Source organism: Eutrigla gurnardus (genome assembly GCF_963514095.1).
Source record: "Eutrigla gurnardus genome assembly, chromosome: 1".
Taxonomy (NCBI): Eukaryota; Metazoa; Chordata; class Actinopteri; order Perciformes; family Triglidae; genus Eutrigla; species Eutrigla gurnardus.
Genome location: NC_139915.1, coordinates 35,358,424 through 35,383,177, shown reverse-complemented (window position 1 = coordinate 35,383,177; position 24,754 = coordinate 35,358,424). Strand labels below are relative to the sequence as shown.

The following is a 24,754-nucleotide window of genomic DNA, read 5'->3' as shown; positions in this document are numbered from 1 at the left end:
TGTTAAGTAAATGTACTGTAAAGTAAATATACTGTAATGTAAATGTACTGTAATGTAAATGTACTGTAAAGTAAATATACTGTAATGTAAATGTACTGTTAAGTAAATATACTGTAATGTAAATGTACTGTAAAGTAAATATACTGTAATGTAAATGTACTGTAATGTAAATGTACTGAATGTAAATGTACTGTTAAGTAAATGTACTGTAAAGTAAATATACTGTAATGTAAATGTACTGTTAAGTAAATATACTGTAATGTAAATGTTATGTAAAGTAAATGTACTGTAATGTAAATGTACTGAATGTAAATGTACTGTTAAGTAAATGTACTGTAAAGTAAATGTACTTACATGTTTATTATTCTGTTGCATAAATAGCAATATAAAAAAGGATAGTTGAGGTTCATTTCGACACAGAAGTGATTTAAATGTCGTACTTGTACGTAGAGTTTATTACATCCTTCTGTTTGCTCTCCTGTGTTTCTGTGTTTATTTAAAATCGGAGTGTGAACGTGCTCGTTTTTTAACCTTTATTTGTTTAATGCCTCCGGGCTTCCCTGGTTATCCTGAGATTAATGTCACAACGCTTTGATTTGTGGGTAATTTCCTCAGGCGAAACTGTAGGAATTAGGATTAGTGGAAAGAGTGCATGAAAACATGGACTCAAAACCAGAGAGAGAGCGAGCCCTGGTCAACCCTCACTGACTTTGATTTGAGTTTGGGCCCCAATGACTGAGAGACATCTCGTTGTTGTATGTGTTTAGTGTTATGCAGTAAGTGTAGAAGCTGGATTCACTAGTAAGACCCACGTGGTTCACCACAGCTGGAGTACCAGAATCCAACATGGATCAAGTCTGTTGGGGGTGCGACTGATCCGTCAGTGTAACTGTGGTAACTCTACATCTCAGGTTACAGTCTTACGTTGTCTAATTGCTGCTTCCTCTGCCACTGGAAGTTCAACCAGCCGAAGGAGGGAATGCTGGGTGAGGCGTTGTGACTGCGAGGCTCCTCACGCAACAAAATCAGATTTAGAAAAACGAACAATTAGCGTAAGAAGTGACACGGGCAGAGAAGAGTCGGCCTGGCAGCCGGTGCTCGTCTGAAAAGCGCTGATTAATTTTTAAGGGATCAAAAGCGTATTTGTCCGGTCCATTATCTGGATGCGGTCCCTTTGACCTTTGGAGTCCTTACGTGCCGAGAATACAGCAGCAGAAATAATAAAAAATCACCGGAGAAGCGCATGGAGGAAAGGAAATGGTATTTTCTTGTTGTGTGTGGAGTGTGAGAGGAACAAACACAAATCAGAAGCCGAGTGTGATGGATGGATGTGTGTGGATCCCGTACAGCGAGCCGGAGAGTGGCGCTGGGAGATAAGGAAGCCGGCGAGCGAGCGGCGGCTCAGGGAAGAAGCACGGCTGCATTCTGTTGTTGCACACCTTGACAGGCTTTCCTTCAGCACCACGCCAGCCAAGACTCGGCCTGCACAACACAACACCCCTGTGTGTGTGTGTCTGCATGTGTGTGTCTGCATGTGTGTGTGTCTGCATGTGTGTGTGGACTTATGGTCGAAAAATACGCACCGAATCCGCGACCGCCACACATTATGGTGTTTATGAGAAGCTCCCTGGGTGAAAAAAAAGGTGCCGCAGACACCCGGATTCTAACCCGCGGTACTATTTTTAAAAGACGACACACTTGAACACAAAAAACCAGCAACGGAGCTCCACCGGCTGTTTTTTTTTTAAAAAGTCCGGCTGTCAAAGTTCATTCAATACAAGGGGGTGCGAAAACAAAAAAGCATTATTTCGCCTTAATGCAATATGCTGGAGCATCGTACGTTTCCATGACAACAAATGGAGAAATCCATCACTTCGGGGCCCGAAATGAAACAAGACGGAAAGATTGAGGTTTGTTATTTTTCCGGGGTTTTGTCAGATCGTGTCAGGCAGCGTTCGTGTTAGTGTGCCGGGCGAGGTGAGCTACCCAGAATCCCTTGTGTTCTCCGGGGGGTCATTTCCTGTAGTTGGCTGAGATGACGGCTATCAGGAGCCAGCAGGGCGCTCTGAGAGGAGGATACTGGTTCAGGTTGTTCTGGTGCAGACGGAGTTGAACAGGTTTTGCTCTCAGTTGAGCAAATCAACAAACACTGACAACGTATATACGACCGCAGCAGCTCCAGAAACACATAAACCCCGTTAAAGAGACAGTCCGGGGGAATTACTCCCATCTAGTGGTGAAATTGTATTTTGCATTCAAACGAATAGTGCTCTTTAGCGCATCGCTTTGTTGCAGCTACGCTTGTGATTTCCTTTCATTCACGTGGCTCAATGACATCACGTTGAGGCGTTTTGTCCCTCCTCGGCGGTTATAGTCTTCAACATGGCAGAACCACATGGACTTACCCGTCCAATGCAAGTACAAATAAGAAAGTCTTTGCTTACGAGATAAATCAGATTATTGGCAGGTAATTATACACTTATGAGGACCTATTTATGAATGAAGATGTTGATTTTAGCTACTAAATTACTTAAAATGTTACACACTGTCCGTTTAAGGAAACGGAAGCAACACTTAAAAGCTGTGTGTGCATTAAAATAGCAGCCAAGTGTCCGAGGAAGGAATGTACGTAGATAAAATACACTCCTGCATCTTGTACAATCAGTCAAACTGTTCCCTCTGTGAAAAAACACACGACAAAAGCAAAACTCCCACTAAACGAAAGCAACCGTGAGATTAATAAAAGTGCGACGGCGCTGAAGTAATCGCCGCTGATCAAAGTTAAACACTTCATAAATCGCCCATGTAGCGATTTCTCCTCCGCCCGATTCTTTTAAGGACATTTACCATCTTTAAACTGCTTTTTTCCGCCCCGTTGCTCCTTTCATCTTCTCCCTGATAATCTTTCTCATCATAATCACCATCTTTACATGATGATTTCCATCATAATTTCTCCTTATCTACCAATTTCCCCCCCTCCTTCTAATTTCCTCTGCTTCTGAGGCGTCTCCTTGCGTTGCTTCACCACTTTCTGTCCCGGGGATTTATACTTCCTGGCGGAGCAACAAAGTTCTGGAGTTTGAGGGCTCACTCGCTGCTTCACCGGCTAATCTGGTTGGCTACAGTCAAAGACTCTGGCAACCTCCGGTTCTGACAAGTGAAGCCAATGCTCAAGTGCCTTAAAGCTGCATTCCCTCTGCTTGCCACCAGGGGGCGACTCCTCTCTGGTTGTATAGAAGTCTATGAGAAAATGGTCCTACTTCTCTCTGCTGGCCACCAGGGGGCGACTCCTCTCTGGTTGTATAGAAGTCTATGAGAAAATGGTCCTACTTCTCTCTGCTGGCCACCAGGGGGCGACTCCTCTCTGGTTGTATAGAAGTCTATGAGAAAATGGTCCTACTTCTCTCTGCTGGCCACCAGGTGGATTTTTTAAATCTTTGTCAGCGTGGAGGTCTGAGAGAACAAGTTAAAGCATTGAAAGAACTAAACTATAAACTCCATAAACACACCGAGTGCTCCAACCTTCACCGAGGAGGATTTACTGGCACTCTGATTAAACTGCATTACTTCTTACATGTTGTTCCAGCGATCGGCTTCGGGTGTTTTATTTTGAAGGATCCCTCCTTTTTGCTACAGACAGGACTGAATAACTCATCAACCAATCACAGCTTGACCCCGGCGTCCCTCTGTGAATAACCACCACGCTCTCTTCCCATCAGACGGGTTGGCAGCACTCGAACCGGAAGAGTCGCCACTTAACGGGAGTGAATTAACGGAGCGGGTGATCCGGTAACGCGTCCATCCGTCCTGCGTCACATTAAGCCTTTAGATTAAATTCATCCGATAAATTCCACCTTTTATCTCCTTTTAACGCTGCGGCAGCACATCAGAGAGCAAAACAAACAATGAGTTAACGACGTGGGAGCTTTCAATCCACCGCTGACCACGGGACTGATTTCCTCCGACCAATCAGGTGAGAGCAGCATCAATACAGCAAACTACAGGATTTATTTTTGTAATGAGCAAATGACAAAAGCAGAGGATACACACATCTAGTTTTTATGTGAGTTTATCTAATCACTAAGAGAAATAAGAGGCGCTGATTTCAGCACACTGAGGAGGAGGGATGTTAGGACTAATCCGGTTGATCCCGGGTTGATCCCCCCCCCCCAGCCTAAGTGGTGGCAGGTTTACCTCGGCGTGGCCTCGCTCCCCCGGCAGCAATAACAGCAGGTAAACAACGGGGAGGCTGCAGCGCACCAATAACAGAGAGGGACTAAAGGGGCTGTGCCACTCATTAAGTGGCGATCCCCCCCAAAGCCCCCGACCTCAAGGACACAGCGATGGTTCCATCCCGACCCGGACTCCCTCAGCACCCCGACGAGGAGCCGGCAACGAGCAACCATCTCTGTCAACCGTAGATTTTTTATTTTTATATCCATAAAGGGCTGGGCGATAGAACGATATATTTCACATTACCTCAATAGAAATATAAGACAGGTTGATCAAATTTAGATATCATTTCTATCGTTCCATTATTTATAATTATCCATGTGTGCAGATGGGATATCCGTTGATTTACTTTACGTTAGACACTTTTTATTTATTGATTCATATATTTTTGGACGTCTAAAGGAGGAAGAACAAAAGAGCAGAAGTGGAGTAATGATCTTACGTTGATCCATGAAACAACAAAATAAAAGAGTCGCTGGATAAAAACACGTTACATTCATGACGGAACGTAGCTATGTTAGCCAGCTAGCTAGCTAGACTTTCTGAACTTGAACAATTGATTTAAGTGTCAAATTTGGCCAAAGTTTTCTTCTGAACATACTCTTTCAAAATAAAAGCCCAGTAGCCAAATTTGCAGCTGCTTGTTCCACCATGCGTTGGAAAATGGAGATGTGTGTGATGATGGACTCACCACTGGAGCAGTCCAGACCCCCCCAGCCCGGCTCACACTGGCAGGTATCCGGGGAGACGCAGCGGCCGTGGGCACACTCCTCGGTGCACAGCGCTGAGGAGGAGGAGGAGGAGGAGGAAGAGGAGGGTCATTACAAAGCCTTTATTGATCAGGAACAACAAACAGCTTTTCATGCACTGATCAAGTCTTAGATTCTGGTCTGTTCAGCTTCCGTAACGCGTCTACACCAGACATGAAAACATCCAGAAAACACATTTAGCCGTTTAATTTTACTACTTTGTTTCTGTCTGAAGATTTCTTATAAATTCACCAACAGTTTCCATTAGATAATCAGCCTCATTTACATATTTAAACACAACATTTCATTCGTGAGTCCCCTGGTGGCCAGCAGAGAGAAGTAGGACCATTTTCTCATAGACTTCTATACAACCAGAGAGGAGTCGCCCCCTGGTGGCCAGCAGAGAGAATGAAAGCTTAAAGGCACTTCAGGGTTGGCTTCACTTTTAGGATCCAGACTGCAGATAAAGCAGCACCCTCACCGTCATTCCCACCTCACGCCTCTCCGACCCGGTGTGATATTTGACTTTAAGTTCACAACAAACGATTCGGTCGCCGCAGATCTTCTACGAAGCTGCATCACCGCCCCGCTGCGTCATTATCTAGTACAGTGATTAGCTCAGAGATCGGAAAGGTGGCGGCGAGACGGCGTGAGGAAGAGGAGAGAAAAAGTAAAAGGGAGACTTGAATAGAGACTGGAGGAAGCAGAGAGACTAAAGCAATAAAGACAAGATTAATGACACACATTTCTCTGGCACCTCGGCGTGAGTCTGGAAATGTCACTCCCGCTGACTTTAAAGAGGAGCGCGTAAAACTTTAATCAAAACGCCTTTTAATAATAAAAAAAACTCAACTTTCTTCCTTGCAATTGTCATTGCATCATAACTTTGAGAAGCTCTAATAGACAAACCATTGAATCCATAATGTCTCATGTGTGAATAATAAAGACGATAATAAAACCTGATGTGATGGACGACATGGAGCCGGATGGCATTCCTGTAAATGCTTTAAAAGGTGCAAATAATTGTTCATATTAAAAGACTTGCTTCAACTGACCCTTTGCTAAGCCCCGCCCCCCGGGAGGCAGCCTGGCAAATCACAGCTCTGATCAGGGTGCGACTGATGTTCAGACGGGCTTTGGGAGCTTGTGATGGTTAAACATTGTGCAACTTGAATACACTCGCTTTTAATTACTCATTACGTTGCTCGTGCACATCAGCAGAAATTCAGGAAGCAAGTACGAGAAGATTAACGCTCACAACGCAGCTGATCCCCCAAAAGTATCATTATTAATTAGAAAATAAATCTTTCTTAATACGAGGGCCACTTTAGGGGAAAAACGGAGCCGAGAGAGGGGGGCAATATTCAGAGAAAAACAGTCGCAAATTTGCGAGTTTATAAAGTGGAAAATTTGCAATATAAAAACTTGCTTATATCGGCTATATATATTTATAAACTCGCAAATTTGCCACTTTATAAACATAACATTGGCACATACAGCCAATCTAAACAAGTTGCTTAGTTCCGCTAACACCAGATGTTTGCTGTTGCAATGACAACAAGTGAAAGCTACCGCTAGCATCTTAGCCCAACCGCCCCGATCAATAAACACCGATAAGACTATTTACAGACCAGTTTATAAGCATCAACATCATCACCCTAAGGACCTTAACGAGGCGTTGTCACACGCTGTGATGTATTAATTAGAAAAATAAATGTCCGTACATTCATGGGAAGTTAGTTAGCATAGATGCCGGTTGTTAGCATCGTAATAAACTCGCAAATTTGCCACTTTTTTCTCTGAATATTGCCTCCCTGTCTCGGCTCCGTTTTTCCCGTACAGTGGCCCCGATACGTCGTCGTACTTCATCACATTTTTCTAACAGTTATTTTTCTAGGAAGAATCTTTTTCAAGTTATTTTACGGATGTTTAAACACATTTCGTACAGATCGTCTTTCGGCAGGGGCGACTTTGTGGATTGTCGTCGTTGAGGTTGCCGGGGGAAACAGTGGCGAGCATTAATGGAGTCACGAACAGCGGTGAGGTGTCCAGGGTGTGCTCTGCCCCCGATGCATGCTGGGAAAGGCACTAATTGTTAACAGTCCCCCAGCTAAAAAAAAAAAAATCATTTGGATGAAAAAAAGGAAAGACAAAAAGCATAAAATGGTAATTTCAGCCGTCACACTAAAAGCCCCCAGATTGCTTAATGGAATGAAAAATCAAAGATGATGATAAACAGCCTGATTATCCTCCGTGCCACTTGTTCAGACGTGAACTTCCTCTAACATCTCACTGCTGGAGCAGCATGAATACTGCATGTTGCTGCTGCATCCGGCCGGCTGACAGCTCCGAGACCTCGGCTGCTCAACCACCAGATGCCCCGGCAACCCGACTCCTCTCTGGCTGAAAACAAGGAAGCTCCGCTCACATTTTTTAAAAAGAAATCACATAAATGCAAAAAAAAAAAAAAAACGCCTCTGAACTAATGAATAACACACTTTCAGTTCTAACGCCATGAGGCGTTATTTTAAAATCCGCACGGTGCACAAAAAAAATAAGTTGGAAGTTGCTGAGCTTTGAAAGTTGCAAAGAAGAAGGAAGGAGAATAAAAAAAGGTGTCTCCGGCTGTAAGACCCCGGTAAGACCCGGTTTATGGGTCTCCAGGTCTACAGAGGGGTCGGGGTCCGGTCCAGATTTATGAGTGCCACCGTGTTCAGCTTTACAGCTTGTTTCAGGCGTCAGGGACTCAACGCTCGCCACTTGGCAACGCACGACGTGTAAAGATTTACAACGGCAGGACGGCAGGCTGAAAGCTTTACGTCCACACGGAGACGAGTGTTTCTCCACCGACACACACACACACACACACACGCGTGTGTGTGTTTTAGTGTGATGAGTGTTTGTTCAGAGTTTCCACGATCAGACAGGAAAATTACGTTTTAAAAAATCTAATCTATCAGTGTGTTTTACTTTGTTCTGGTTTCTAGTATTCACACAGTGTTTGTCAGGTTGTTATATATCATTATTTTTTACAGGCCTGAAGAGGTAAAACATGTATTTTTGTGTTTCATTTCCTGTTAATCATCTCGTGACCCCTCAGATTTCTCTTCCGACCCCCCGTTGGAGGGTCTGGACCCCCGTTGGAGGGTCTCGACCCTCCGGTCCGTCCCACAGCGTTATTACTCATCGTGTGGCTGCAATGAAATTAGACAAGAGACGGGGTCGCTGCTGCACTCACAGACAGCCTGACCTGTATGATGAGCTCATCAGGATTCTGGTTTCTATGAGAGGACCGCTCTGGACCGGACCTGCAGATACCGGTCTCAGGCAGACAGCCAGAGACACATGTAATCCTGCAGGAGGATCCTGATAAATCCATCAACGGGGGCCGAGTCCTTTCATCCCGAGGACCGACGGTACAAGGGCGGTTACATCAGCAGATTAACAGAAATCAGTGACTTCGTAGCCCTCCTCGTCTTCATCAGCGGCAGGAGGAAGAACGACGCCGACTGGACTAAAAAACGACACCGCTGTCGATCACAACATCCTGGGGCCAGTATCAAAATATGATCTCAATTCATATTTCTTCTCTCATATTCTATTTAAACGCACACTGTATTTTTTTATTTTTTTTTGCTTTTTTTTTACGATGATTCATTTTCTAAATAAATATTCACATGTAACCGAATATATTATTGACATATAATAATAATAATAAATATATATCATGGCACACTTTACAATACGAAATCTCAAAGTGTTTCACATGCTGATTAAAAACAATTATAGTACAATGTTAAACAAATTTATACAAAACACGTGTGAGAAGTGAAGCCAACCCAGCCTTAAAGCTGCATTCTCTCTGCTGGCCACCAGGGGGCGACTCCTCTCTGGTTGTATAGAAGTCTATGAGAAAATGGTCCTACTTCTCTCTGCTGGCCACCAGGGGGCGACTCCTCTCTGGTTGTATAGAAGTCTATGAGAAAATGGTCCTACTTCTCTCTGCTGGCCACCAGGGGGCGACTCCTCTCTGGTTGTATAGAAGTCTATGAGAAAATGGTCCTACTTCTCTCTGCTGGCCACCAGGGGGCGACTCCTCTCTGGTTGTATAGAAGTCTATGAGAAAATGGTCCTACTTCTCTCTGCTGGCCACCAGGGGGCGACTCCTCTCTGGTTGTATAGAAGTCTATGAGAAAATGGTCCTACTTCTCTCTTGATGTATTATCTCAGTAAACATTGTAAACATGAGTTTATGGTAATAATCTCTAGTTTCAAGTCTTCTTCAATCCAGCATGATGTTCATTTAGTACATTATGGTCCATTTAGAGTCCACCAGACCAGAAAGCAGGGGATGCTTTAGGGGGCGGGGCTTACCTGCTGATGGACAGGTCCATTTAGAGTCCACCAGACCAGGAAGCAGGGGATGCTTTAGGGGGCGGGGCTATGTTCTCTATTGTCTTAATATAGGAGCAATCCCTCCTTAGTAGCTGTGCTTTAAAACATACAGGCTTCTGTTAAAATGTAATTAACATTATTGGGTGACATAAATCTCGTTTTTATAAATCCACTCTCTAAATAATAACCTAATGTTGTTATTTTCGGGGGCCACTGTCAGCCAGACGTATAATTTTACTTTTTATTTTTTTCTACTTAATTTGCTATTCCTCACCGGCTCCACGGGACACGTGGGAGGTTAGCGTCTTACAGTGGAAATAAGTGCACTTGTATATTGAATGGACAGATAAGACGGTCCGTCCTCTTATTTTGCCTCCGGCCATTTAGAATTAGCCCGTCCACGTCGGCTGTTCGTTGCTGTAATGCCATTAATTTTCACAGAAATGTTCCGACTAATCAATAAATTGGCTGTTTGGGGGGGCTGTGACGTACGGAAATCATTTTAGTTATTTATTCTCATTATTTATTTGCAGATAAAAGCGACGTCCTCGTGTTTGTGAGACCTCCCCCCCCCCGCCCCCAGATAAATGAATTATCCGCCCTAGATGGTACGTTCTATAGGGCCGTGTTGAGGGAGGAGGCTGAATGGGTTTCTCCTGAGGGGGCGAGGACGCCATTGTGTGTCTTTATTCAACATCTGCTTGTAAACAACTTTATTAGATTCTCCCGGGGGAGCCAGACAAATAACCCCTCCGCCCTATTGTGTTGCTCCGCCACGTGCACACTCACGTGCACACTCACGCTCCCGTTGAGTGTTTGAACGCCGGGAGCTCATTCCTCAGTGTTAACGAGCCGCGGCCTGGGACGGCTCTTTTGTTGTGTGATGTGCAGCCGGGCTAATTGAAAGTAGGGGGGGGGGGGTTTAGTGGATTAAAGGGCTGGTCTCCTGTTTCCTGTTTGTCTCCGTCTTACATAAATGTAATTATATACATGTGTAGTACTTGTATATTTACATGAGACTCATCGTCTTTCATGTGGATGAAATCTCTCAGGTCAGGATGTTTCTGCGTCGCCTCGTCTGTGACCTCGTGTGTGTGTGAGAGAGTGTGTGTGTGTGTGAGAGAGAGTGTGTATGTGTGTGAGAGAGTGTGTATGTGTGTGTGAGAGAGTGTGCGTCTGTGTGTGTATATGTGTGTGTGTGTATATGAGTGTGTGTGTGTGTGTATATGAGTGTGTGTGTGTGTGTGTATATGTGTGTATATGAGTGTGTGTGTATATGTGTGTATATGAGTGTGTGTGTGTGTGTATATGAGTGTGTGTGTGTGTGTGTATATATGAGTGTGTGTGTGTGTATATGAGTGTGTGTGTGTGTATATGTGTGTGTGTGTATATGTGTGTGTGTGTGTGTGTGTATATGTGTGTGTGTGTGTGTGTATATGTGTGTGTGTGTGTGTATATGAGTGTGTATATGTGTGTATATGTGTGTATATGTATGTATATGTGTATATGTGTGTATATGTGTGTATATGTGTGTATATGTGTGTGTGTGTGTGTGTGTGTGTGTGTCTCCTAACTTGTGTTGTCTCGTCTGCTCGTCTAATTGTCCGATGTTCTGTTTGATGTGAGCCTCGTGTGTTTTTTCTTCGTCTGGGAGGAAAACTTCAAACGAGCTCAAATAACGACGTTTTATCTCGCTGACCGGCAGATCCCCACTTCCCCCGCACGCGTCCGCTACGCCGGATACGCCGATGTTATCCACCACGCTATTGTTTCAGCGTCTTAGAGACATCTGACGGCGCGTTAGCACCAACACGTGTCTTCATCCCGCTGTTTGCGTTGATTTCAAAGCTTCTCCGTGGTCAACGCTCTGCAGCAGAGTCGGATTGATCCGACGACGCTGACGTCGTCTTATTGCCTCGGTGTGATGTCTTTTGTTGTATTGTGGTGATTACATTTGGATTAGGGATGCACGATATTGATTTTTTGAAGCCGATACCGATATCGATAACTTTCTGCTCCTCGGGACCGATACCGATACCGATAACCGATAATATTGTTATTCGTTTTTGAATGTATATTCAGATCAAATTCAGGTCAAAAACACTAATGACTAAGCTTAGGTAGATTTAGCATAGCTTTGCCTTTTACCAAACACCTAACCAGATGTATCACAGTGACATGATAATTATTACTATGAACAAAAGAAAGCCAAGAACAGTTTTGACTCTTCAATAAAATGACAATATTTATTTTTTTAAAATAAATATGTAAGTGAGTCAGTCAGTCAGTCAATGACAACTTTCCCTGAGCAGCATGGGATATGCACACACAAGTGCTGCTACATTAAACTGTTGGTCCTGATCCACACAGAAATGTAAACTACGGTAATAGGCAGAAATATCAGCAAAGCAACAGCCACTACTGCGGATGTGATCCCCTCCATTCAAGCGCTGACGCGACTGCTAAAACAAACGTTACCAACAGACCACGGAGTGAAAACATCAAAGGAAACCCCGTTAAAAGCAGTGGAAACGCGTTTTGGTGACATCGAGGAAAAGCCACTGTATTATCTCTCAACTATATTGGACCCGAGGTACAAGGACCGCTACTTCACCCGTGCATCAAAACGCTAAGCTACGGGCTCGCTGCTTCTTTAGCGGCGCCGGCGTCTTCATACGCTTTTAACACACCGTCGTAGCGATGGTGATGTGCGAGGTGACTTTTAAGGTTGGATGTATTAAAGCTCGATGCCTTTTTCCCTCCTCTTGGAACTTCTGCATTGCATTTGTTACAAATGGCAAGCGATTCAGTTTCCTCAGAAACTTTGAAGTAGTCCCACATTACAGACGCCATGCGTGTTTGTTTACTAGTCTTCCTCCTCCACTCGCTCGCAGCCTCTACGTCACAGCCAGGCATGAGAAGGGAGCGCTCGATTTGTGGATTAACTCCCTCCTCCGAAGCCTGTGATACCACAGTAACCACATCACATGCTAAACGGGAGGCGCCTAGAAAAAAACTAACGTCCCTCATCCCAATCCACCCGTATGACTGTTTTAACACAAACATCCTATCGTCGGATTATCGGAGGTATTAATAATTGTATCGGATTTATCGGGTTGACGTCATAATTCCTATTATCGGGCCGATAATTATCGGTCCGATAATTATCGTGCATCCCTAATTTGGATTATTTTTCGGCTGAGTGATTCTTTACGTTCTCACACCTCCGACACATCTGTGGGTTTGTTCGTCGGTGTGGAAGAACTGCATCGGTATGTTGCTATGGGCAACGGGTCAAACCACAGTATTCTACACCGCTTAAATCGCTGTTCATTGTGCTGAAACCCGGGTTTAAAGATATATTTTACATACATATTTTTTCCAACTCAGCAGCCATAACTGCCGCACACTAAACGTACGAACTTCTTGGTGGAGTTGTGAAGCTGCATCTCTGGATTCTTCACCAAACAAACAGAAAAAAACAGTAAAACAGACCTTTTGTTTGAGTGATAAACAACAAAATAAAGCAGCTTTAAACTCTTCGTGAAGCTTCGACGCTTCAACAGCTAAATAGCTGCTTTGTTCTTCCTCATAATACGCCTGATCACATTCTTTCAAATATCCCACGTTCCTCTCTTCTTCTTCACGACGAGTAAGCAGCTGATGAATGAATCAATCATGGAGCCTTTCACCGTCATCGTCACGGCAACACAGCATGGTTTTATCGTCTCGTTAACGAGGGGAATGAAAGTGAACCATCAGGACTTACGGACACACAGGTTTCCACTCTCGTAGAAGCCGGGGCAGCACTGGGAGCGCCGCCGGTACATCGTCCGGACGCCACGCCGGTACGCCGTCTTGTAGCTGATCCTGTCACACACACACACACACACACACACACACACACACACACACACACACACACACGGTTAATGTATTTCTGTGATAGGGGTGGGGAACAAAGATTCTCATATTAGTCACGATTTGTTAACGGGACGATTTTAAAAATGTGACGGTGGGACATCGTATCTGTTTCCGTAAAATAAGTGATTTTCTTCAAAATAATCTGTTCTACATGTTATGTTCAACTTTTCGATGCAGCTGAAATAAATGTCAGAGCAACTGACTGACATTTGATGTGCGTCGTTTCTGGAAATGTGACTAGAAGAGACAATAGATCAGAAATCGCAATAATCAATACTTTGGAATCGCAATACTTGTAGTACCGTGATAGAAATCTACCTCTAAAGGAGGCGTGAACATTTTCTTCCTCTAAAAGGAGGCCTGAATGTTTTTCTACCTCTAAAGGGGGCGTGAACATTTTCTTCCTCTAAAGGGGGCGTGAACGTTTTCTTCCTCTAAAGGGGGCGTGAACGTTTTTCTACCTCTAAAGGGGGCGTGAATGTTTTTCTACCTCTAAAGGGGGCGTGACGTTTTTCTTCCTCTAAAGGAGGCGTGAACATTTTCTTCCTCTAAAGGGGCGTGAACGTTTTCTTCCTCTAAAGTGGGCGTGAACGTTTTCTTCCTCTAAAGGAGGCGTGAATGTTTTTCTACCTCTAAAGGAGGCGTGAACGTTTTCTTCCTCTAAAGGAGGCGTGAACATTTTTCTTCCTCTAAAGTGGGCGTGAACGTTTTCTTCCTCTAAAGTGGGCGTGAACGTTTTCTTCCTCTAAAGGAAGCGTGAACGTTTTTCTACCTCTAAAGTGGGCGTGAACGTTTTCTTCCTCGAAAGGAGGCGTGAATGTTTTTCTACCTCTAAAGTGGGCGTGAACGTTTTCTTCCTCTAAAGGAGGCGTGACGTTTTTCTTCCTCTAAAGGGGGCGTGAGCGTTTTTCTTCCTCTAAAGGAGGCGTGAACATTTTCTTCCTCTAAAGGAGGCGTGAATGTTTTCTTCCTCTAAAGGGGGCGTGAGCGTTTTTCTATCTCTAAAGGGGGCGTGAGCGTTTTCTTCCTCTAAAGGGGGCGTGAGCGTTTTCTTCCTCTAAAGGAGGCGTGACGTTTTTCTACCTCTAAAGGGGGCGTGAACGCTTTTCTACCTCTAAAGGGAGCGTGAGCGTTTTTCTATCTCTAAAGGGGGCGTGAGCGTTTTCTTCCTCTAAAGGGGGCGTGAACATTTTCTTCCTCTAAAGGAGGCGTGACGTTTTTCTTCCTCTAAAGGGGCGTGAACGTTTTTCTACCTCTAAAGGGGGCGTGAACGCTTTTCTACCTCTAAAGGGAGCGTGAGCGTTTTTCTATCTCTAAAGGGGGCGTGAGCGTTTTCTTCCTCTAAAGGGGGCGTGAGCGTTTTTCTTCCTCTAAAGTGGGCGTGAACGTTTTCTACCTCTAAGTGGGCGTGAACGTTTTCTTCCTCTAAAGGGGGCGTGACGTTTTTCTACCTCTAAAGGAGGCGTGAACGTTTTTCTACCTCTAAAGGAGGCGTGAACGTTTCTGCTATATTCTACCATAGGCTGTAGTATAGCAGGGTTAGTTTGAGCTGCTGTATAACTGATGATGTAAATGTTTGTTTCGGAGCTCGCAGCCTCCTTGTGGTGGACATTGCACCTTTAAACGTTTCGGGGAGTTTCCTCCCACTCATCCAAGGACACTAGATAGTTTGTCGGACATTTCTTCTGAAGATCAATGACTCAGCTCTTAGCTGGAGGAACTAAACTGGCAGCTATAAAGCTTAATGTGGTCGTTAAAGACGATACGCCGGCTGTCGCTCAATCCAAACGACCACATCAGACGGAGCCGAGCGGCCGGCGTTGGCTAGTAGACGCTGGTGACTTCCTCCCAACGGGAGTCTGCACGGCCCTGGACGGGCCGTGTTTAGAGACGTGGACTGACTGGATAACGTTGTTTCTCTTATTGATCTAATTGTACTCAAAGTCACTTTTTGATCGTGGATTTGGAAGAAATAATCAAATGGAACCTAAAGTTCATATATGAGGAACTTTTAAATATTATTTTAATAATTTAAATATCTCGTTCTCAGACCTGCTCAGAATCCAGCGCAGACCGACTGTACGATGGTTCCTCTGTTCACGTATCAGAGTGTGATTTCAATGTTTAGTAGTCGAACATGCCGTTTATCCAACCAAAGTCAGTTTGCTGTACTGTATCTGGTTGATGAAGATTGGAATAGAAAATGTGGAGGCGGAGTTTAAAACAAGCCGTAGTCACAACAGAAAATGCATCAGCAACAACTCAAATATTTATTTTTTATATCAGTAATTTCTCACAAAGAAGAACAATGTTGCCTTAAATGCAGAACGTTAAATGTGTCTGACAGAAACCTCTTTAGGATTTAATATCTCTGATTTCTGATTATTTCTATTGTTTGTGGAGGTTTAGCAGCCGTGAGATCCCTCAGTGAATTTAGTTCTTTAGTCCAATATATTATATTATTGCAAATGTAAGATCTAGTTTAACTTGTAGAGATGCAGAAACTGTTGTACAGGCGTCTGGATGACTGCAGCGGCCTTTTCTCTCGTCTTAAATCAAGAACCTTTGAAACTTCTACAGATGGTTCAGGACCAGGACCAGTAGGAGCACATCACACCTTTTGTAGCTTCTATAAAGGATTGACTTTAAGGCTCCACATGACATGATATAAGTGTAGAAGTTATTTGAGATCCTCGGTGGTGGTCTAACTGCTGGTTCCGGGAGTCTCGAATGTAAAGGGGGACTGAGATTTCCAGATCCAGGAACGACCTTCCCCACGAGGAAACAAGGCCGTCTCTTCTAAAAGGTGCTTTTATCTGAAAGCGGTTATATCAGTCTTAATATATTCTCTATTATTTGAATCTTGCCGTTCGTGTATTTTATCATTCACCTTGGTATTTTATTTCCCTCTCTGTGAAGCACTTTGTTTTGATCAGGGCCCGAGAAATAAAGATTACTGTTATTTTAATTATTGGAATTTGATTTCGGGCCATCTGGCAGTGATTGAAAGGCATTTAACTCTAAACTCTGGACTAATAACTCATGGATTTGGTAAAGTGATGGTGAAGATGAGTGTCCGTCGTACCTGTGTCGGGTGCATTTGAACCAGTTGAGGATGTCGGTGCAGCGGGTGTAGTAGACCTGGTCGAATGGGTGAGCGTAGGACTCCTGCACCGTCACGGCGTAGCTGCAGGAAACAGGAAACAACTCGGTCAACAGAGAACACGTTACCATCGCCAATAAAGATTTATCATTAGGTTATTAACGGCAGGATCTCTCTAATTCCCTTCGAGGCTTCTGAAGGAACTGAACGCCGTCATAGGACACGACACTTCTAAAAGTCAAACATCACAGAGGTCAATAAGGTTTCCTTTTAAACCGGATCATCAAGATGTGAATTATTGATCCCAGGATAGAGAGGGAGGACACAACGTGTCCTTGTGGTGCAAAACGCTTTCATTCTTAAAAAAAAAGAGAAAAAAGGGCATCGATTCTTTAAAAAGCTTTATTTTATTTCCCCTGAAAGTCCTAAACTTTCCAGAATCCGACGGAACCTCACCCTGGACTCTGTCCCCGTCATCGCTCCGCCGTGGTAAGAACTCGGAGGTAATATCCATTTCCAGCGTTTGAGCGTATCGATCACATGCACATGCACTCTGTGTTGCTCTCATCAGAAATGACACCGTGGCTTTTATTCAGCGCAGCACTGAGTGGTGAGACCACTCAAGCAGTCACATTACCATCGCCGTGGATTTACGGCCGGCCGCCGCCGCCGCGTCCCCAGGAGTAAACCTTTTCCCTTTTGCTTTATTATTGGCTCAACCCTCCTCTTGATTTGTGGGCGGGGGGAGTCCATTAGTTCACTGCAGCAGTTTGAGCACCGTTATTTTACTTTGAATATCGGAGAGGGGGAGGGGGGGTACCGACCTCTCCCAGTGGCTGCACACGTTGGGGTCGTCAGGGTTGAGGGGCGCCGCCAGAGAGATGAGACCCAGCAGGCTGAGCCCCAGCAGGGCTTGGGGGGAGACCCCTCGGACCCCCATCGTCCTCCTCCCTCCGTCCTGCTGGGGGGAAGCAGAGAGAAGACACCGTTAAACGTGCATCAATCAGAAAAGTAACAACCTGCCGAAGAAGAAAACGTTATATTGAGTACGAAACGTAACTGTGGCTTCTACACGAAAAACAGGCAGCAAATTATGAACACTGTCCAGAAAGGAAAAGAAAAACAGTCCATCTTTAAAAATAACCTTCTGTCCACTCCAGTAGAAGGACACATACTTGTACCCTTTGTATCCCTATGAAGGACGTTTCTACTGGCTGAATCTGGCCTCATAATAATAATAAAAACAAGAATAATTCCCCTCAAATGCATCAAAACTAAAGTAACAAGCCCGTTTTGAAAATGTGAGGAAAGTACAGATATGTGTTTAACATGTAGGGAGGAAAAGTACAACGTTGTCAGTACAGATACCTGCTTCATTCAAATGTCTTCACAGATCTGAAGTGTTTATAGAGACAGAAGAGTTCTTCACATGAGCATGCATCCACTTCAAGCCAATCCATTTAATGTGTTATTATATTTAGGCCATCGTCAGATAGATATGTCTGATTGGACTCATAACATCCTTTCATTATTCAGTACTGAAGCATTCAAAGTGACCACATTCATTCATCCCATGTCTTATAACAGCAGCAGCTTCAAGCTTCTGGAGGACACAAAGCAGATAGATGTCTTTGATGACAGTCTTCTCTTTTTATTTAAATGTTGTGACATCTTAATTATTTTGTCTTTAAAACGATCCAAAAGCTCATCACGGGAACTTGAATGAGGGTAAAAAGTCGACCTCTGTTTCCTCACTTTAAAAGGATTAACGTTGGAGGTTCGATTTATCCGGTTTGTGAGGCGGCGGCGGCAGCGGGGGGGAAGCGGTATCAGAAGAAAAGAAAGACACAATTACTGTAAGTCAGGAGGGCGGCACGGAGCGGAGCGTTTATTTAAAGAAATCCAATGTAATAAACTAACGAGATAAAATGGATACAAGCTGCCAGCCGGTGGGCAATTTCATGATACAAATAACAGACAAAAAGAAAAGCATTGCAACTTTGTTGACGTTCCGACTCAGAAAAGCGACGGCGCCTTCTGCTCGGCGGGATCCTCTGTAATTTCCTGCGAGGGGAAAGGAAGCGGCCGAAAGCAGTCAGGAGGAGAGAGCGTTGTAAAAAAGTTGAAATCTTCCGGGTCCCTTATGTAAAAAATAAAAATAGCAGGGAACGCATGCACCGCTGAGAACGCCAATCAGCAAAAAAAAACCCTGCATCTCTGCGAGCAACGAGTCAATGTGGGGTTGTTTGCCTGACACAAGCAATCTTCTCTCCACAGAAATCACTCGCTGCTTTACATAAAAGGTGAGATGCAACAGCAGCCGGGAAATACACTCTTTAGCTCCAGCTGTCAACTTTCTCCTCAAATGGGGAAAAACGAATCAAAAAACCTCAGGCCGAAAGTGATTTTTTAAAGGTTCATAGATATTATTATTGATGTCGTGTATCGTCACGTTTACGGCCATTCAGATGGAAATTTGTGACATTTTTTCCACTTCAGTCTGAATCCCAAACGGACAATTATCTCAAATCGAGGCTCCCACAACTTCAAAATGTTGAAAACGAATGTTTTCCTGGTAGTTTTTATTGACGGCAGCTGAGTGGGCGATGACACACACACACACACGCACGATGATAAATAAAACCCCTGAGTGACAGAGGTGGTACGAGCCAAACTCTCCCCCACACACACACACACACACACACACACACACACACACACACACACACACACACACACACACACACACACACACACACACACACACACACACACACACACACACACACACACACACACTCATTAGGAGGAAGTCACACAAGCCGGTTGTTGTTGTTTGTCTGTTTTGTGCAGATGGGCTGCAGAAATCCAAAATCTAGTTTTTGTTGATTCTTTGACACATTTTTATTCATTTCACCTTCAAAAAAACAAACCACAAATTTAAAAGTAATAACATGAATGTCCTGAAGATGAGAGAAGAGTCCAAAGGCTCAAACAAAGAAGCATATTTCAGGATAAATATTAGATTTAATTTGACTCGTGAGAATAATTCAAACCCTCGCATGAGTCACAAACCCAAAAATGTCACCTGGAGACACAAAAAGCATTTTTTATTTTTGATGTATATTTGATCAGACTCAGTCTCACTGAGATTACGATCTCTTTGACACAACAAACAAGGAATTAAAAACATCAGTTAGAAAGCCAGACGCTAGTTGAGGACAGTTTGCAGTTCAGTCCAGTAAAAACGTGCATCAATGGCAGTTATAACCTTGTGAAAATCACCGGGTTGTTTACTTTATCTAAAAATGACTTTTATTACTAAAAGACATTAATATTCACACGTTGATATCAGATCCCGTTCACTTGTTGTTAATGTCGGATGCTTGCGGTTTACGTATTAGATTTTAACAACCAGGTGAATTTGATCTAAACTCGTCAGAAACATTTTCAGGAACATCCTGGAATGTTTATTGAATATGGACAAAACATAAACAAACAAACATCTATCACAATTTTTAAAAAATGAAGCAACTTTGGGAAACAGTGTGGAGGTTCATGTAAACCAGGTGGCCGATGTCATTTAGTAACACTGATTCAAGCTACTATGTGGAACTTTCATTTTGTGTTGATTTTGGCGGTCCCTGTGCACAACAGCGGTACTGTTTCCCAAGCACCAGAGTCTGTTGGTCATCGCCGGAGGCACCGCTAAGGTCTGAGCTGAAGGAGTTTCTGGTGAACCTGAATCCGACCCAGTGGCCTCCGAAGTCGAGCATTAAGAATAACTTTATATAGAAATAGCTAATGTTGTCGCTGACGGTCTTGTTGACCTACGTAGGTCACAAAGGCATCGGTCTTGAAACGGTTAAAAGTTCCTCGTAGTAACTTGAAGGAGTTATAACTGAAAAGCATCAAAGGTCAACTGAAGACGGGGCCTGTTTAGCCTCAGGTATATAAAACTATCACTGCATGAAAAGTCGGATTTTCGTCCCTGTAAACGCCCGAAAATCTCCCTAATTTTCGGGAGTTAACGACAATTTACAGGCTGCGAACGCCGCGTTCGTCTGTGCCGAAAATTGTCGGAAACGAACCACAGCGAAGGCTCTAATTAGCATATGAATAGCGGCGAAACCGCGCCTGGCCAGAGATGGCTTGAATATCCTCACTCAGGATTGGATGAAACCACTAGTTTTAAACAAGTATAATCGCTCGTGATTGGTTGGCAGATCTGGTCATTATAAATGTAAAGCCAACCCACGTTGGTAGATCTATCACTATTGGTCAACCTGATGAGTCATTATAAATGTAAACCCCACCCCCGTTGGCAGATGTGTTACTATTGGTCACACTGGGTCTTTTAAACAAGAATAATCACTAGTGATTGGTTAGCAGATCTATCACTATATATATATATATATATATATACATATATACATACATATATATATATATACACACACACATATATATATACATATATATATATATATATATATATGTATATATATATACATATATATATACATATATATATACATATATATACATATATATACATATATATATATATATATATATATATATATATACACATATATATATATACATATATACATATACATATATATATAAATATAAATATGAATGAATTTATTGAGGAAAGGAAAAATTGCCAGGAGGAAGTATTCAAAGAAAGAGCTTTATTGACAACACAACACACAAATGAACTGGCGACATTCTGTCCGAATTTGGTCAGTTTTACAGCCGCCTGCGGTGCGTGGCCCTGTACTTGGGAGTCTTCTCTAATCGCGACTGTAGAGTCGCACAGAGCTCGGTGAGCTCCTGGCTACGAGAGGATGGAGGTCACACAATCCATCCAGACACCCCGCCAACGACGCCGTCCTCCTCATCAGACATCATGTCTGTGGTGGCGCACTTCCAACGGTCCACCTCATCGCCAGCAAGCACACTCCGTCTCGCTTCCAGCAGCTGTAAAACAATCAATAAAGACAATCAGTACTGCGCGATGCACTGCGCATGGACACAACACATCTATTAATGCACCTGAAAAATAGGTTTAGGTAGGTTTGGTCACATTGACCAAAGACGGATCTAATAAGTCTAATAAGTCTTACCCTCTTTCTCCTGGAACGACTCCGAGCTGACGTCTTCACAGCTTCCGCCTGCGATGCGAGATCAGGCTGTGTGTGTCTGAAGCTCCTGCGTACCGTTTCATAGAATGTCTTACAGGCAGCTGGAAAACAATTAAATGAGTGGTATGAATAAGAAAACTTAAGTCACAGTAAAATTAAAACAAGGAAGAAGAAAACAGTAAAAGTTACTTACACACAATGGCGTCACTATCAGCGTCATAGACTTGCGGACAAAGCTCCGAGCAAGTAAGCGGTCACAGCTTCGTTATGAGGCGAGGTTCGTCTGTGAAAACAAAATGAACAGTTAAGATCGGTATCTACTGTTAACGCATCTATTTCCTTATACAGCAGAATGAAAGCATATTCTTTAAATCGTACCCTTGCTCCGGTTCGTAGCGCCTACAATTCGTCTCCGAGTTGTGAAGACGGCGTACTGCTTCCTGTAAAAGACCAACAACGTACACTTAACAAAGCAACTTAACGTTACACTGGTTCCTCTCTCTTGTTCTTTTACAAGGCTACTATGCTACTTTTAGCTTGGACTATTAGCTTTTAAGCTACTTTTAGCTTGGGCTTGCTTTGCTAATTTTAGCTTAGCTAGCAGTCACCGAACATATTCTTACCGCAATCATCCTGAGAGTCTCCAGCAGTCCTGGGACATCCTGAGAGTCTCCAGCAGTCCTGGATATAAGAATTATAACATTTAAACCACATTTTCTTAAGTGAAGCCACTCAGAGCAGCATCCCTGCTGCCGGTGAACGTGAACGTCTCCGCCTCGTTCCCCCCACTGAATGAGGCGCCCGGTGTCTGCATCAGTCCCTTTAACGGACAACGGTGCACCGCGTTATTTACCACCGTTAGTTAATATATAACCACGGTTTAACATAAGCACTATATTATTAGTTAACGTCAGTAAAAACGGCACATTTTCCGCTTCGCTTGCGCTCGCTAACCCCTAAATGGTAAATTAGCGTCAGTAGGCTAGCCGGCTGGAAGGACCTTCGATTCGTAACGTTAACGTACAATGCCAACAACAATAAAGTAACGTTCATTATCAATACGATTTAAAAGTCAGCTGGAAACATAAAAGTCATGTTACAGTATACTTACATGTGTACGCGGTTTGTGTCGGGCTCCTCGCCAGAATCACCGCAGTCGTCCGCCATTATCCAAAACTTGTGAAGTCAGACGAGCCGCAATGCATTTTGGGAAGTTGAGTAGATTTAGCAAGGTCCGCTGTACTCAGAAATTCTTGCCAATGCAGTATACATCCGGGCATTTCTCGCGTGCACAAATTCACATACTATTGTATGTGAACGCACTACGTACTCAAATTTACGTCACAATTAAGTACGAGTAGGACGTTAGTATGGCATTTCTAACACAGCCGAGATCTATGATCTATGAACCCATCCTTGACCCTCTAGCAGAACTACGACCAGCCATTATAAAGCAGTTTATAGTTGTTAATGTTGTGTCAAAAGGTACTGCATTTAAACATGTTACTGCGCAAGTTTCCTGGCTTCATCCCCATCCGGACAGACATTTTTATGGAAAGCCAATAGAAGTTTGGAGCTTGCAGGGAACAGACACGTCATACCCAGCATCATTTCTGCCTGTTGAGCGCATTGCTGGGAGATGTGTGGTTAACACATCCACTGTGCATTTAAGCACAGAAAGGGTCACTGTAGTCATGCCACTATGCACAGTGGTTGAGCTCTAGGAGACTGTGATGTTGTTTGCATGAATGTACATTTTACCTTTGTGGCAAAGCCTGATTAAAAGTAATTGTTGAAGCAAATTGTTTTGTGTATCTTTGAATGAAGATGAAATTAAGTTATATCTTTGAATGAAGATGAAATGAAGTTAACACCTTTCAGAAAAATGTCACCTGGGGGAAAACTCCCCCTGCTACCCTGATTTGCATTTGTATAGCTCACAGCATTTTCATTTACATGTTAAAGCCTCCCCTAGGATTACGGGGAGGGGGGTCATGGGGGGACAACTGCCAAGCAAGGCCCACGTCAATTCCCGGCAATTTACGTCAGTTTTCGGTGTTTCCTGCAAATTGCCGTTTGCAGTCGTAAACCTGAACTTCCACGTCAATTTACAGGGCCGCTAACTGACGAAAATCCCACTTTTCATGCAGTGTATATCATCAGCAAAAAAAACCCCAGACATTAAAGAATTGATTAGGAAGAATGATGCTGCAATAAACTGGACCCAGGATCGAGCCCTGGGGCACCCCATTTCTGACGGTAGCCTGGCTTGACTGCCGGCAACAGAAGTCCGAGTTCCCTCCGTAAGCTAAGAGCGATAAAGGGATCTCATGCTCTTAAGAGGTCAATGAGGGCAGAATAGTTTTTCCTCCAGTGATGATGTTTCCATTTAACCGAGCCTTCTCCAACATATCAAACGTAAAGATAATTTGCGTGAGTAGAAGCTGAGGTTCACCTTACCTCGAACAGAGGCGAGCGGGATGAATGCTAATCCGTTGTGAACCCGAACTCCGGCCGTCCCCCGGAGGACACGACGTTGGGGCTGGACCTCAGGATGCCTGTGTATAACACAAATATGAAGTACGACCATGAACACACCGACACACACATACGCTAGCACCAAAAGTTCAGAATCTCCAGCCACAGAGCTCGATTGTGTCCTTCTGAGAGGACGAGTCGATACGTCTCAAACAAACATTGAGTTTTATAAAAGCGATAAGATGGTTCAACCAGACTGACAAACATCCCTCCGTAGGAATCAGTGATGGTCGTTTCACCAGTGACCCGAACTCGCCCGATGATGTCATCCAATAAAATGGAACAGATAAAAATGTATATTTCCAGAACTGAGTACGTTCTCCACTCCACATAATTATTACTTAAATATTTAGATGAACCTTAAGGACTAATATGTGTACATTTTGTTTTAAATGACCCAAATACCTTAAAAATATATGTTTTTAACTGGATACAAATATAAATATAATACAAAATAATTTGTATAGCAACAAGTAAAAATTGACTTTCGCCCAACAAGTGAAAGAAAGTCATTGAACCCTGAGACGGTGCAGACCCCCCCCCCCCCCCCCCAACAACGTCTTAATCATCACCTTCTGCTGAAACACACTGGAGGACAACAAAACTGCAGAGAATTCACTTCCTTGTAACCCCGGCATTCAGCACTTGCAGGTATCTCC

At 43.6% G+C, this 24,754-nt stretch overlaps 1 protein-coding gene across 1 annotated transcript in view; it reads right to left on the bottom strand.

Annotated features, from left to right (window-relative positions):
- The window catches only part of LOC311017611 (multiple epidermal growth factor-like domains protein 11), a 98,381-nt gene that overhangs the window by 47,277 nt on the left and 26,350 nt on the right, over nucleotides 1–24,754 (bottom strand). The window contains exons 2-6 of the mRNA XM_084016061.1: nucleotides 24,018–24,115; nucleotides 17,229–17,365; nucleotides 16,387–16,488; nucleotides 13,147–13,247; nucleotides 4,925–5,017 (exon numbers count right to left, since the gene is read on the bottom strand). Of these exons, the coding sequence (XP_083872187.1) occupies nucleotides 4,925–5,017; nucleotides 13,147–13,247; nucleotides 16,387–16,488; nucleotides 17,229–17,344 (412 nt within the window). The 5' untranslated portion in view covers nucleotides 17,345–17,365; nucleotides 24,018–24,115. The remainder of the gene's footprint in view (nucleotides 1–4,924; nucleotides 5,018–13,146; nucleotides 13,248–16,386; nucleotides 16,489–17,228; nucleotides 17,366–24,017; nucleotides 24,116–24,754) is intronic.